General features: G+C 56.9%; 1 protein-coding gene across 1 annotated transcript in view; it reads right to left on the reverse strand.

Moving 5' to 3' along the window:
- Positions 1-1,226: 1,226 nt before the first annotated feature.
- PALS1 (protein associated with LIN7 1, MAGUK p55 family member) overlaps positions 1,227-17,047 on the reverse strand; it is a 68,288-nt gene continuing 52,467 nt past the window's right edge. Inside the window, exons 13-14 of the mRNA XM_073637406.1 lie at positions 3,562-3,672; positions 1,227-1,979 (exon numbers count right to left, since the gene is read on the reverse strand). Coding sequence (XP_073493507.1) covers positions 1,803-1,979; positions 3,562-3,672 — 288 coding nt within the window. The 3' untranslated portion in view covers positions 1,227-1,802. The remainder of the gene's footprint in view (positions 1,980-3,561; positions 3,673-17,047) is intronic.

Consider the following 17,047-nt stretch of genomic DNA (forward strand, 5'->3'; position numbering starts at 1 on the left):
AGAGCGCAGGAGAAGCTCAGCAGATAGATGGAGATGGATATATATATAATATAATATAATCTATACACACATACATATGGGAAAAGCTTTGTTATAACTTGATTCACTGACATCCCTGTTCTGAAGGGGGCCGCCCACTGGACCCCAACTGCGGGGCCGCCCACTGGACCCCAACTGCGGAGCCGCCCACTGGACCCATAAGCATGCAAAGTGCATGGGTATAAACTAATAAACCACTGTTTATACTGAATCTTTTCCCACAAACCTATATATCAGTCTGCTCCGCTCCTCCTGCTCTATAACATACCCCCAGTATAATGGAAGGAGACACAGTCTCTCTAAATATCCACCATTAAGCCATCTTAGCACATTTTCTCTCTTGCTGGACATACACCACCTAACTACTGACTCTGACCATTAACATGTCTGTATCTCACACACACGGGGGACTAAAGAATAAATCCAACAGCCGGCTATTAAATATATATATATATACACAGAAAAAGGGAACCTGTCAGCAGGATGCTCTGCAATGCTGGGAAGCCGGAGGCGTGAGTATTGCGGATTGTGCGGATTTGTTCCTGGATGAGGCGCCACCCTCGTGACTACTCGCCATACAATACAGGCTTATCGCCGGAGTCATTGCTATATAATAAGACCATGATGGGAGGCTGATGCGGTGGGGCGAGTGCATTAAAGGGGTAAATCATGCTGACGGGCTCCTTTTATGTAAGGACTAATCAGGGTAGTCTAATACTGACAAGCTTATAATACAGGTCGTCAGAATGCATCAATCTATATCGTATATCCAGTGCTTGTGGGTGAAACACGAGACCATCCCCTCTGCTGAGAACTGCAGCACAGCTCGGCTCTGGCGTGCGGGGGGCCGGCTCTGGCGAGCGGGGGGGCTGGCTCTGGCAAGTGACACGGCTGTGCACAGGGATCGCAGGCGGCACCAATTGGCAGCTCTTTCAGTCACTTTATTGGTGGGTGGGATCATTAAAGCTGGACCCCCAGCAATCATACAGTGATAGTAAGCAGCCCCCCTCTCCAGGGCGGCCCTGATTACATGGGGGTGCACTATAGGAACATGTAGCCGGCTTTTCTAGACCAGCCCCACCAAAAGATAAATCTCAACTGATCGGAGAAGATGGATACGGTACGGATGGATACGATGGGGACAACGGGGACGTCCCGCGTGGAAGGATGACGGCATTCTCCACCTGTAAAACTACAAAGCCCAAGTTTATTTTGAGAAAAAAAAAAAAAAGTTTACAATCATTGCAACTCGTAAGACAGGAATCGCTGCTGGCGTCAACTAGAAAATGGAATGTGTACAGTCCGCGGCCGATAAAAAACAGCGCGGAAGTCCGCGCCCTCCGATGCGAGGTGGAGACGGAGTATCACAGTGTATTGCTAAAACACAATCTCTGATCCGCACACACCAAGCAGGCGAGGGCAGCCATTGTGTTATATGTAATTCCACCCGCGCAGATGTCGGCTCATATACAACAGATCAGCTGCCGATGGGGAGAAGGAAGAAAAAGGAAAACATAAAAACATCCAGACTCTGCCATCACTCCTAACAGGAAACGCTGAACATGTCCGCCCTCCGGGCAAGTCAACAAGCTGCACGCTCCCTACCATGGCGCTGGTAATGCAGTCTCCAGACTAACCCTGAACTGCTGCTTCTACGTGAGGCCAAGTCCTCCGGCCTCCTAACCCGAAAAACAGAACTGAACTGGTTCCCCAGCCCCGGGATACTCAGCCGTGTCCTGTGCCCCGCGACTGACTGTCCTGGTTCACCGCAGCCAGGAAGAGGGCACCCACTGTGGCTCCGTGTCCAGCTTGTTGATTAGTCGCACCAGCTCCTGATAGGCCTTGTCTACGTCGGTGTTCACAATGGCCATGTCAAAGAAGTGCCCGTTGTTTTGCTCCATTTCTCTCGCTTTCTCAATGATGTCTCTGAGCTCCTCCGGCTGCGTAGCAAATAGAAAAAAAGTGTAAGATTGGCGCCTCTCCGCAAAAGGCCGCCCCCAAGCCTCCCCTGCAGAAGGCCGCCCCCACGCCTCCCCTGCAGAAGGCCGCCCCCACGCCTCCCTGCAGAAGGCCGCCCCCACGCCTCCCCGCAGAAGGCCGCCCCCACGCCTCCCCGCAGAAGGCCGCCCCCACGCCTCCCCTGCAGAAGGCCGCCCCCACGCCTCCCCTGCAGAAGGCCGCCCCCACGCCTCCCCTGCAGAAGGCCGCCCCCACGCCTCCCCTGCAGAAGGTCGCCCCCAAGCCTCCCCTGCAGAAGGCCGCCCCCACGCCTCCCCTGCAGAAGGCCGCCCCCACGCCTCCCCTGCAGAAGGCCGCCCCCACGCCTCCCCTGCAGAAGGCCGCCCCCACGCCTCCCCTGCAGAAGGCCGCCCCCACGCCTCCCCTGCAGAAGGCCGCCCCCACGCCTCCCCTGCAGAAGGCCGCCCCCACGCCTCCCCTGCAGAAGGTCGCCCCCACGCCTCCCCTGCAGAAGGCCGCCCCCAAGCCTCCCCTGCAGAAGGCCGCCCCCACGCCTCCCCGCAGAAGGCCGCCCCCACGCCTCCCCTGCAGAAGGCCGCCCCCACGCCTCCCCTGCAGAAGGCCGCCCCCACGCCTCCCCGCAGAAGGCCGCCCCCACGCCTCCCCTGCAGAAGGCCGCCCCCACGCCTCCCCGCAGAAGGCCGCCCCCACGCCTCCCCTGCAGAAGGCCTTGTAAAAGAAAAAAAAAAAAATTAAGGAAGAGAAGGGTGGAAGTAGGTGGGAGAGAGGATGGATCTGCTCAGTGCCTGTGCCTTGTTAGCTGTCACTTTGTGCTGACAGACTGCCTTCAATTGCTAGTCTCCCCAGAGATGGTGTTATGAGAGGGCCAGCAGACAGAGCCAGGGCTGGGCCAGCAGACAGAGCCAGGGCTGGGCCAGCAGACAGAGCCAGGGCTGGGCCAGCAGACAGAGCCAGGGCTGGGCCAGCAGACAGAGCCAGGGCTGGGCCAGCAGACAGAGCCAGGGCTGGGCCAGCAGACAGAGCCAGGGCTGGGCCAGCAGACAGAGCCAGGGCTGGGCCAGCAGACAGAGCCAGGGCTGGGCCAGCAGACAGAGCCAGGGCTGGGCCAGCAGACAGAGCCAGGGCTGGGCCAGCAGACAGAGCCAGGGCTGGGCCAGCAGACAGAGCCAGGGCTGGGCCAGCAGACAGAGCCAGGGCTGGGCCAGCAGACAGAGCCAGGGCTGGGCCAGCAGACAGAGCCAGGGCTGGGCCAGCAGACAGAGCCAGGGCTGGGCCAGCAGACAGAGCCAGGGCTGGGCCAGCAGACAGAGCCAGGGCTGGGCCAGCAGACAGAGCCAGGGCTGGGCCAGCAGACAGAGCCAGGGCTGGGCCAGCAGACAGAGCCAGGGCTGGGCCAGCAGACAGAGCCAGGGCTGGGCCAGCAGACAGAGCCAGGGCTGGGCCAGCAGACAGAGCCAGGGCTGGGCCAGCAGACAGAGCCAGGGCTGGTCTGTACTTCTAGTCACACAAAGACACATACAGCCATGACGCACAGCCACTCACCTTTGGGTTTCTACCCTCTTTTGCTAGTAGTGCGCGCAGCCGCTCCTGAGATGGTGGTGCGATGAAGATAATGTACGGCTTTAAATCTGAATTTCGCAGTGTTTTAAGAGCCTGATCAGAAAAAAAAAGAAAGACCATGAGCATCATGAAAGCTTTGGCGGTATTCTAATGTACTGTTAAAGGCATCTCCATTGCTACTGTTAAAGGCATCTCCATTGCCGCTCAATTCCTCAGGCGGTTTAGTGGTGGGGATGACATCTGCTCATCATGCACTTGTAGCAGACATCTACCAATTCACATCAGCGCTGCTTGACTTTTGGAAGTGAGAAACTCCACAGATCTCAGTTTTTCTGATAAATTGCGACTGTGCCCCATGGTGCCTTTAATGGTGTTATATCTCAAATTTAGAAGCTTCAGACCTTCAGTTGACAGCCGGTGAGCAGAGAGAAATACACCGGCTTGTGATCTCCAACATTCTTTAGAGAGTTCTGGAGTGTCCGTATATTTATACTCTTCATGAATACAGGTGCTTCTTACATAATAGCGAATAGCAGAATCCACAGCTGCAGAATGAGTAAAGATACTGCCCATGTCCACCCTCCCAGCTTAGTCACAGCCCTCACCAAGTCTTTGTGTCAGTGTGTCCTAATGTGAATTACTAACATTTTATGAGATTTGGCAGACCTGAAGACATGACCCCATTCTTCCTCTAATAATGGCATAAAAACGGCCTGAGCCAGAGACCCCCAGACACATCGACAAGCCCCTGGAGACACAGTCGCTATATAATCCAGTTAGTAATTCCCCTAAATGTCGCAACACTTCGCAGTGGGAAATAGAATTGCGTCTTTCCTGCCAAACTCTTATCCACTGCTGATAGCAAGTTGTGAGCTTTATTATACATTATTGGAAAGGAAAAGTAAAAAAAAGAAAATCCTAAAAACATACATGTTTGAAAAAAACTGCAATACCAGATGCAGCCCATGGACAAGAGAGGCGCTGTTTGTGGGGGAAAAAAACGCCATTGACCTAAAGACGTGACTTCAAAGTGGGGTCTGAACTGAATGTATTACTAGGCACTGACACTAAACTGTGGAAGGGTAAAAGTGCAGACATACCCCCCACACCCACCCAGGACGTCAGCAGTCGCTGGCAGCTGCTACCCCGCCATTCCTCTTCATGTCCGCAGCTATCAGACGGGTGATATCTCGCCCGCCAGCTGTTCTACAAGAAGCAAAGGAGTCTCCAGGAATTTCAGAAGAAACACACAATGTTTATAGTATCTCACTCCCTTTGTGTCGGTGTGGGCTGACAGCGCACATTGCCGAGGAACACTCTGCACATTACTGGGATTAATATAACCACTAATATTCATCACCGGATCGGAGAATCTTACGAGAAATCCACAGGGGGAGAGAGAATCCCATCACACAGGCAATAGGAAGGCAGCGAGGCATCCCGCCGTACAAGCATCCGTCCCATCACACCAGCAGGCTTCACCCACTCACCACATCAGCATCCTTCCCATCACACCAGCATGCTTCACCCACTCACCACACCGGCATCCTAAACTAGAATGCTTCACCCACTCACCACACCGGCATCCTTCCCATCACACCAGCATGCTTCACCCACTCACCACACCGGCATCCTAAACTAGAATGCTTCACCCACTCACCACACCAGCATAGCTTCACACACTCACCACACCGGCGTCCTTCCCATCACACCAGCATAGCTTCACACACTCACCACACCGGCGTCCTTCCCATCACACCAGCATAGCTTCACACACTCACCACACCGGCGTCCTTCCCATCACACCAGCATAGCTTCACACACTCACCACACCGATGTCCTCTCCTAGAATGCTTCACACACTCACCACACCGGCGTCCTTCCCTAGGATGCTTCACCCACTCACCACACCAGCATCCTTCCCATCACACCAGCATGCTTCACCCACTCACCACACTGGCATCCTTCCCATCACACCAGCATGCTTCACCCACTCACCACACCGGCGTCCTTCCCTAGGATGCTTCACCCACTCACTACACCGGCGTCCTTCCCTAGAATGCTTCACCCACTCACCACACCGGCGTCCTCACCAACAATGATTCACCCACTCACCACACCGGCGTCCTCCCCAAGAATGATTCACCCTCTCACCACACCGGCGTCCTCCCCAAGAATGATTCACCCACTCACCACACCGGCGTCCTCCCCAAGAATGATTCACCCACTCACCACACAGGCGTCCTCCCCTAGAATGCTTCACTCACTCACCACACCGGCATCCTTCCCATCACACCAGCATGCTTCACCCACTCACCACACCGGCGTCCTCTCCTAGAATGCTTCACCCACTCACCACACAGACATCCTCTCCTAGAATGCTTCACCCACTCACCGCACAGGCGTCCTCTCCTAGAATGCTTCACCCACTCACCGCACAGGCGTCCTCTCCTAGAATGCTTCACCCACTCACCGCAAAGGCGTCCTCTCCTAGAATGCTTCACCCACTCACCACACCGACGTCCTCTCCTAGAATGATTCACCCACTCACCACACCAGCATCCTCTCCAAGAATGCTACACCCACTCACCACACCGGCATCCTGCCCTAGAATGCTTCACCCACTCGCCACACCAGCATCCTCCCCAAGAATGCTTCACCCACTCACCACACCGGCATCCTGCCCTAGAATGCTTCACCCACTCATCACACCGACGTCCTCCCCTAGAATGCTTCACCCACTCACCACACCGGCGTCCTCCCCTAGAATGCTTCACCCACTCACCACACCGACGTCCTCCCCTAGAATGCTTCACCCACTCACCACACCGACATCCTCCCCTAGAATGCTTCACCCACTCACCACACAGACATCCTCCCCTAGAATGCTTCACCCACTCACCACACCGGCGTCCTCCCCTAGAATGCTTCACCCACTCACCACACCGGCGTCCTCCCCTAGAATGCTTCACCCACTCACCACACCGACATCCTCCCCTAGAATGCTTCACCCACTCACCACACCGGCGTCCTCCCCTAGAATGCTTCACCCACTCACCACACCGACGTCCTCCCCTAGAATGCTTCACCCACTCACCACACCGGCGTCCTACCCTAGAATGCTTCACCCACTCACCACACCGGCGTCCTCCCTTAGAATGCTTCACCCACTCACCACACCGACGTCCTCCCCTAGAATGCTTCACCCACTCACCACACCGACGTCCTCCCCTAGAATGCTTCACCCACTCACCACACCGACGTCCTCCCCTAGAATGCTTCACCCACTCACCACACCGACGTCCTCCCCTAGAATGCTTCACCCACTCACCACACCGCGTCCTCTCCTAGAATGCTTCACCCACTCACCACACCGCGTCCTCTCCTAGAATGCTTCACCCACTCACCGCACAGGCATCCTCTCCTAGAATGCTTCACCCACTCACCGCACAGGCGTCCTCTCCTAGAATGCTTCACCCACTCACCGCACCGACGTCCTCCCCTAGAATGATTCACCCACTCACCACACCGGCGTCCTCCCCAAGAATGATTCACACACTCACCACACCGGCGTCCTCCCCAAGAATGATTCACCCACTCACCACACCGGCGTCCTCTCCTAGAATGCTTCACCCACTCACCACACCGGCATCCTTCCCATCACACCAGCATGCTTCACCCACTCACCACACCGGCATCCTAAACTAGAATGCTTCACCCACTCACCACACCGGCGTCCTTCCCATCACACCAGCATAGCTTCACACACTCACCACACCGGCGTCCTTCCCATCACACCAGCATAGCTTCACACACTCACCACACCGGCGTCCTTCCCATCACACCAGCATAGCTTCACACACTCACCACACCGGCGTCCTTCCCATCACACCAGCATAGCTTCACACACACCACACCGATGTCCTCTCCTAGAATGCTTCACACACTCACCACACCAGCATCCTTCCCATCACACCAGCATGCTTCACCCACTCGCCACACCGGCGTCCTTCCCTAGGATGCTTCACCCACTCACTACACCGGCGTCCTTCCCTAGAATGCTTCACCCACTCACCACACCGGCGTCCTCCCCAAGAATGATTCACCCACTCACCACACCGGCGTCCTCCCCAAGAATGATTCACCCTCTCACCACACCGGCGTCCTCCCCAAGAATGATTCACCCACTCACCACACCGGCGTCCTCCCCAAGAATGATTCACCCACTCACCACACCGGCGTCCTCCCCAAGAATGATTCACCCACTCACCACACAGGCGTCCTCCCCTAGAATGCTTCACTCACTCACCGCACCGGCATCCTTCCCATCACACCAGCATGCTTCACCCACTCACCACACCGGCGTCCTCTCCTAGAATGCTTCACCCACTCACCACACCGGCGTCCTCTCCTAGAATGCTTCACCCACTCACCACACCAGCGTCCTCTCCTAGAATGCTTCACCCACTAACCAAACAGGCGTCCTCTCCTAGAATGCTTCACCCACTCACCACACCGACGTCCTCCCCTAGAATGATTCACCCACTCACCACACCGGCGTCCTCTCCTAGAATGCTTCACCCACTCACCACACAGGCGTCCTCCCCTAGAATGATTCACCCACTCACCACACCAGCGTCCTCTCCTAGAATGCTTCACCCACTCACCACACAGACATCCTCTCCTAGAATGCTTCACCCACTCACCGCACAGGCGTCCTCTCCTAGAATGCTTCACCCACTCACCGCACAGGCGTCCTCTCCTAGAATGCTTCACCCACTCACCGCATAGGCGTCCTCTCCTAGAATGCTTCACCCACTCACCACACCGACGTCCTCTCCTAGAATGATTCACCCACTCACCACACCAGCATCCTCTCCAAGAATGCTACACCCACTCACCACACAGGCATCCTGCCCTAGAATGCTTCACCCACTCGCCACACCAGCATCCTCCCCAAGAATGCTTCACCCACTCACCACACCGGCATCCTGCCCTAGAATGCTTCACCCACTCGCCACACCGGCATCCTCCCCTAGAATGCTTCACCCACTCACCACACCGACGTCCTCCCCTAGAATGCTTCACCCACTCACCACACCGGCGTCCTCCCCTAGAATGCTTCACCCACTCACCACACCGACGTCCTCCCCTAGAATGCTTCACCCACTCACCACACCGACATCCTCCCCTAGAATGCTTCACCCACTCACCACACCGGCGTCCTCCCCTAGAATGCTTCACCCACTCACCACACCGGCGTCCTCCCCTAGAATGCTTCACCCACTCACCACACCGACATCCTCCCCTAGAATGCTTCACCCACTCACCACACCGGCGTCCTCCCCTAGAATGCTTCACCCACTCACCACACCGGCGTCCTACCCTAGAATGCTTCACCCACTCACCACACCGGTGTCCTCCCTTAGAATGCTTCACCCACTCACCACACCGACGTCCTCCCCTAGAATGCTTCACCCACTCACCACACCGACGTCCTCCCCTAGAATGCTTCACCCACTCACCACACCGACGTCCTCCCCTAGAATGCTTCACCCACTCACCACACCGACGTCCTCCCCTAGAATGCTTCACCCACTCACCACACCGACGTCCTCCCCTAGAATGCTTCACCCACTCACCACACCGACGTCCTCCCCTAGAATGCTTCACCCACTCACCACACCGACATCCTCCCCTAGAATGCTTCACCCACTCACCACACCGCGTCCTCTCCTAGAATGCTTCACCCACTCACCACACCGCGTCCTCTCCTAGAATGCTTCACCCACTCACCGCACAGGCGTCCTCTCCTAGAATGCTTCACCCACTCACCGCACAGGCGTCCTCTCCTAGAATGCTTCACCCACTCACCGCACCGACGTCCTCCCCTAGAATGATTCACCCACTCACCACACCGGCGTCCTCCCCAAGAATGATTCACACACTCACCACACCGGCGTCCTCCCCAAGAATGATTCACCCACTCACCACACCGGCGTCCTCTCCTAGAATGCTTCACCCACTCACCACACCGACATCCTCTCCTAGAATGCTTCACCCACTCACCACACCGACATCCTCCCCTAGAATGCTTCACCCACTCACCACACCGGCATCCTCCCCTAGAATGCTTCACCACTCACCACACCGACGTCCTCCCCTAGAATGCTTCACCCACTCACCACACCGGCGTCCTCCCCTAGAATGCTTCACCCACTCACCACACCGACGTCCTCCCCTAGAATGCTTCACCCACTCACCACACCGACTTCCTCACCTAGAATGCTTCACCCACTCACCGCACCGACATCCTCTCCTAGAATGCTTCACCCACTCACCGCACCGGCGTCCTTTCCTAGAATGTTTCACCCACTCACCGCACCGGCATCCTCCCCTAGAATGCTTCACCCACTCACCACACCAGCGTCCTCTCCTAGAATGCTTCACCCACTCACCGCACCGACGTCCTTCCCTAGAATGCTTCACCCTCTCATCACACCGGCATCCTCTCCTAGAATGCTTCACCCACTCACCACACCGACATCCTCCCCTAGAATGCTTCACCCACTCACCACACCGACGTCCTCCCCTAGAATGCTTCACCCACTCACCACACCAGCGTCCTTCCCTAGAATGCTTCACCCACTCACCACGCCGGCGTCCTTCCCTAGAATGCTTCACCCACTCACCACACCAGCGTCCTCCCCTAGAATGCTTCACCCACTCACCACACCGGCGTCCTTCCCTAGAATGCTTCACCCTCTCATCACACCGGCATCCTCTCCTAGAATGCTTCACCCACTCACCACACCGACGTCCTCCCCTAGAATGCTTCACCCACTCACCACACCGGCGTCCTCCCCTAGAATGCTTCACCCACTCACCACACCAGCGTCCTCCTCAAGAATGATTCACCCACTCACCACACCGGCGTCCTCCCCTAGAATGATTCACCCACTCACCACACCGGCGTCCTCCCCTAGAATGCTTCACCCACTCACCACACCGACATCCTTGCCATCACACCAGCATGCTTCACCCACTCACCACACCGGAGTCCTCCCCTAGAATGCTTCACCCACTCACCACACCGACGTCCTCCCCTAGAATGCTTCACCCACTCACCATACCGGCGTCCTCTCCTAGAATGCTTCACCCACTCACCACACAGACATCCTCCCCTAGAATGCTTCACCCACTCACCACACCGACGTCTTCCCCTAGAATGCTTCACCCACTCACCACACCGGCGTCCTTCCCTAGAATGCTTCACCCACTCACCACACCGGCGTCCTTCCCTAGAATGCTTCACCCACTCACCACACCGGCGTCCTTCCCTAGAATGTTTCACCCACTCACCACACCGGCGTCCTCCCCTAGAATGCTTCACCCACTCGCCACACCGAAAACCTTCCCTAGAATGCTTCACCCACTCGCCGCACCGACGTCCTTCCCTAGAATGCTTCACCCACTCACCGCACCGGCGTCCTCTCCTAGAATGCTTCACCCACTCACCACACCGGCATCCTCCTCTAGAATGCTTCACCCACTAACCACACCGGCATCCTCCCCTAGAATGCTTCACCCACTCACCGCACAGGCGTCCTCTCCTAGAATGCTTCACCCACTCACCGCACCGACGTCCTTCCCTAGAATGCTTCACCCACTCACCGCACCGACGTCCTCCCCTAGAATGCTTCACCCACTCACCACACCGACATCCTCTCCTAGAATGTTTCACCCACTCACCACACCGACATCCTCTCCAAGAATGCTTCACCCACTCACCACACCGACGTCCTCCTCTAGAACGCTTCACCCACTCACCACACCGACATCCTCCCATAGAATGCGTCACCCATTCACCACACCGACATCCTCCCCTAGAATGCTTCACCCACTCGCCACACCGAAAACCTTCCCTAGAATGCTTCACCCACTCGCCACACCGAAAACCTTCCCTAGAATGCTTCACCCACTCGCCACACCGACGTCCTTCCCTAGAATGCTTCACCCACTCACCACACCGGCGTCCTCCCCTAGAATGCTTCACCCACTCACCACACCGGCGTCCTCTCCTAGAATGCTTCACCCACTCACCACACCGGCGTCCTCCCCAAGAATGATTCACACACTCACCGCACCGGCGTCCTCTCCTAGAATGCTTCACCCACTCACCACACCGACATCCTCTCCTAGAATGCTTCACCCACTCACCACACTGACGTCCTTCCCTAGAATGCTTCACCCACTCGCCACACCGACATCCTCCCCTAGAATGCTTCACCCACTCACCACACCGCGTCCTCTCCTAGAATGCTTCACCCACTCACCGCACAGGCGTCCTCTCCTAGAATGCTTCACCCACTCACCGCACAGGCGTCCTCTCCTAGAATGCTTCACCCACTCACCGCACAGGCGTCCTCTCCTAGAATGCTTCACCCACTCACCGCACAGGCGTCCTCTCCTAGAATGCTTCACCCACTCACCGCACCGACGTCCTCCCCTAGAATGATTCACCCACTCACCACACCGGCGTCCTCTCCAAGAATGATTCACACACTCACCACACCGGCGTCCTCCCCAAGAATGATTCACCCACTCACCACACCGGCGTCCTCTCCTAGAATGCTTCACCCACTCACCACACCGACATCCTCTCCTAGAATGCTTCACCCACTCACCACACCGACATCCTCCCCTAGAATGCTTCACCCACTCACCACACCGGCATCCTCCCCTAGAATGCTTCACCACTCACCACACCGGCGTCCTCCCCTAGAATGCTTCACCCACTCACCACACCGACGTCCTCCCCTAGAATGCTTCACCCACTCACCACACCGACTTCCTCACCTAGAATGCTTCACCCACTCACCACACCGACATCCTCTCCTAGAATGCTTCACCCACTCACCGCACCGGCGTCCTTTCCTAGAATGTTTCACCCACTCACCGCACCGGCATCCTCCCCTAGAATGCTTCACCCACTCACCACACCAGCGTCCTCTCCTAGAATGCTTCACCCACTCACCGCACCGACGTCCTTCCCTAGAATGCTTCACCCTCTCATCACACCGGCATCCTCTCCTAGAATGCTTCACCCACTCACCACACCGACATCCTCCCCTAGAATGCTTCACCCACTCACCACACCGACGTCCTCCCCTAGAATGCTTCACCCACTCACCACACCAGCGTCCTTCCCTAGAATGCTTCACCCACTCACCACGCCGGCGTCCTTCCCTAGAATGCTTCACCCACTCACCACACCAGCGTCCTCCCCTAGAATGCTTCACCCACTCACCACACCGGCGTCCTTCCCTAGAATGCTTCACCCTCTCATCACACCGGCATCCTCTCCTAGAATGCTTCACCCACTCACCACACCGACGTCCTCTCCTAGAATGCTTCACCCACTCACCACACCGGCGTCCTCCCCTAGAATGCTTCACCCACTCACCACACCAGCGTCCTCCTCAAGAATGATTCACCCACTCACCACACCGGCGTCCTCCCCTAGAATGATTCACCCACTCACCACACCGGCGTCCTCCCCTAGAATGCTTCACCCACTCACCACACCGACATCCTTGCCATCACACCAGCATGCTTCACCCACTCACCACACCGGAGTCCTCCCCTAGAATGCTTCACCCACTCACCACACCGACGTCCTCCCCTAGAATGCTTCACCCACTCACCACACCGACGTCCTCCCCTAGAATGCTTCACCCACTCACCATACCGGCGTCCTCTCCTAGAATGATTCACCCACTCACCGCACCGGCGTCCTCTCCTAGAATGCTTCACCCACTCACCACACCGACATCCTCCCCTAGAATGCTTCACCCACTCACCACACAGACATCCTCCCCTAGAATGCTTCACCCACTCACCACACCGACGTCTTCCCCTAGAATGCTTCACCCACTCACCACACCGGCGTCCTTCCCTAGAATGCTTCACCCACTCACCACACCGGCGTCCTTCCCTAGAATGCTTCACCCACTCACCACACCGGCGTCCTTCCCTAGAATGTTTCACCCACTCACCACACCGGCGTCCTCCCCTAGAATGCTTCACCCACTCGCCACACCGAAAACCTTCCCTAGAATGCTTCACCCACTCGCCGCACCGACGTCCTTCCCTAGAATGCTTCACCCACTCACCGCACCGGCGTCCTCTCCTAGAATGCTTCACCCACTCACCGCACAGGCGTCCTCTCCTAGAATGCTTCACCCACTCGCCACACCGACGTCCTCCCCTAGAATGCTTCACCCACTCACCACACCGACATCCTCTCCTAGAATGCTTCACCCACTCACCACACCGACGTCCTCCCCTAGAATGCTTCACCCACTCACCACACCGGCGTCCTCTCCTAGAATGCTTCACCCACTCTTACCACACCGACATCCTCTCCTAGAATGCTTCACCCACTCACCACACCGACGTCCTCCCCTAGAATGCTTCACCCACTCACCACACCGACGTCCTCCCCTAGAATGCTTCACCCACTCACCACACCGACGTCCTCTCCTAGAATGCTTCATCCACTCACCGCACCGACGTCCTCCCCTAGAATGCTTCATCCACTCACCGCACCGACATCCTCCCCTAGAATGCTTCACCCACTCACCACACCGGCGTCCTCCCCTAGAATGCTTCACCCATTCACCACACCGACATCCTCACCTAGAATGCTTCACCCACTCACCACACCGGCTTCCTCCCCTAGAATGCTTCACCCACTCACCACACCGACGTCCTTCCCTAGAATGCTTCACCCTCTCATCACACCGGCATCCTCCCCTAGAATGCTTCACCCACTCACCACACCGCGTCCTCTCCTAGAATGCTTCACCCACTCACCGCACAGGCGTCCTCTCCTAGAATGCTTCACCCACTCACCGCACAGGCGTCCTCTCCTAGAATGCTTCACCCGCTCACCGCACCGACGTCCTCCCCTAGAATGCATCACCCACTCACCGCACCGACGTCCTCCCCTAGAATGCTTCACCCACTCACCGCACCGACGTCCTCCCCTAGAATGCTTCACCCACTCACCGCACCGACGTCCTCCCCTAGAATGCTTCACCCACTCACCGCACCGACGTCCTCCCCTAGAATGCTTCACCCACTCACCACACCGACATCCTCTCCTAGAATGCTTCACCCACTCACCACACCGACATCCTCTCCTAGAATGCGTCACCCACTCAACACACCGACATCCTCACCTAGAATGCTTCACCCACTCGCCACACCGACATCCTCACCTAGAATGCTTCACCCCCTCACCGCACCGGCGTCCTTCCCTAGAATGCTACACCCACTCACCGCACCGACATCCTCCCCTAGAATGCTTCACCCACTCACCGCACCGACGTCCTCCCCTAGAATGCTTCACCCAATCACCACACCGACGTCCTCTCCTAGAATGCTTCACCCACTCACCACACCGACATCCTCCCCTAGAATGCTTCACCCACTAACCACACCGACGTCCTTCCCTAGAATGCTTCACCCACTCGCCACACCGGCGTCCTTCCCTAGAATGCTTCACCCACTCACCACACCGGCGTCCTCTCCTAGAATGCTTCACCCACTCACCGCACCGGCGTCCTCCCCTAGAATGCTTCACCCACTCACCGCACCGGCGTCCTCCCCTAGAATGCTTCACCCACTCACCGCACAGGCGTCCTCCCCTAGAATGCTTCACCCACTCACCGCACCGGCGTCCTCCCCTAGAATGCTTCACCCACTCACCGCACCGGCGTCCTCCCCTAGAATGCTTCACCCACTCACCGCACCGGCATCCTCCCCTAGAATGCTTCACCCACTCACCGCACCGGCGTCCTCCCCTAGAATGCTTCACCCACTCACCACACCGGCGTCCTCCCCTAGAATGCTTCACCCACTCACCGCACCGGCGTCCTCCCCTAGAATGCTTCACCCACTCACCGCACCGGCGTCCTCTCCTAGAATGCTTCACCCACTCACCACACCGACATCCTCCCCTAGAATGCTTCACCCACTCACCACACAGACATCCTCCCCTAGAATGCTTCACCCACTCACCGCACCGGCGTCCTCCCCTAGAATGCTTCACCCACTCACCGCACCGGCATCCTCCCCTAGAATGCTTCACCCACTCACCACACCAGCGTCACTCCCTAGAATGCTTCACCCACCTACAGATTTCCTTCCCCCAGGCCTACCACACGGGCGTCTCATCACAGTACAGATCACTCACCCACCATACATACAAACATACAGTGAAGTAGTGGAAAGTTTCTTTCTGTGTGAGTGAGTGTGGTCAGATCTCTATCTATGCACATTCTATAGCCGTTAACAAAATATCTAAAAGCAAAGCAACCTACAGGCAGGAAACCAATGACTCCACATATTCGCACTTTGAGAGATCCTCAAAATAGAAAAGGACATAAAATAACTCCTCTGAATCAGCTGGTCCAGATATGAGGCCACCGGCGGCCATGTCTAAGATCGGCTCGCTGTTTGGCATCATGCACATTGCCAAGTGCAACAACTGCCTCCTGATCCTTGCACACTATCTAAATTGGGGACTACAAATTTTAAAGGGAATCTGTCACCCCCTGGCACTTACCTGACCTCTAATATGGCCATACAGGTAGGTATAGATTCACATTTCTACCTGTATGGCCATATTAGAGGTCTGGTTGCTGTAAAATGTCTTTATATTCATTGAAGATTCCAATGCTTCCGGGGTCGGGAATAAATCCCCACCTACTGTGGTAATTAAAATATTTCCCCCCTCCCTGCACATCACAGTGCCCTATGACCTGCAGTCGCCATGTTTAGATCCCACGCACTTCTACTGTGTACTATGCTGTCATAGTACTGCAAGGATCTTGTGCGCGGCCCAGTCACTGTCCCGGCGCCTGCGCACAATATCCCTGCAGTCACCTGCGCTGCGTGCCGGCGATCCGGAGTAGCAGCTCACCTGCGCTGCGTGCCGGCGATCCGGAGTAGCAGCTCACCTGCGCTGCGTGTCGGCGATCCGGAGTAGCAGCTCACCTGCGCTGCGTGCCGGCGATCCGGAGTAGCAGCTCACCTGCGCTACGTGCCGGCGATCCGGAGTAGCAGCTCACCTGCGCTACGTGCCGGCGATCCGGAGTAGCAGCTCACCTGCGCTACGTGCCGGCGATCCGGAGTAGCAGCTCACCTGCGCTACGTGCCGGCGATCCGGAGTAGCAGCTCACCTGCGCTACGTGCCGGCGATCCGGAGTAGCAGCTCACCTGCGCTACGTGCCGGCGATCCGGAGTAGCAGCTCACCTGCGCTACGTGCCGGCGATCCGGAGTAGCAGCTCACCTGCGCTACGTGCCGGCGATCCGGAGTAGCAGCTCACCTGCGCTACGTGCCGGCGATCCGGAGTAGCAGCTCACCTGCGCTACGTGCCGGCGATCCGGAGTAGCAGC

This window comes from Phyllobates terribilis, unplaced genomic scaffold (genome assembly GCF_046119375.1).
Source record: "Phyllobates terribilis strain yellow unplaced genomic scaffold, ASM4611937v1 Scaffold_6__1_contigs__length_29720123, whole genome shotgun sequence".
In the NCBI taxonomy this organism is placed as follows: domain Eukaryota; kingdom Metazoa; phylum Chordata; class Amphibia; order Anura; family Dendrobatidae; genus Phyllobates; species Phyllobates terribilis.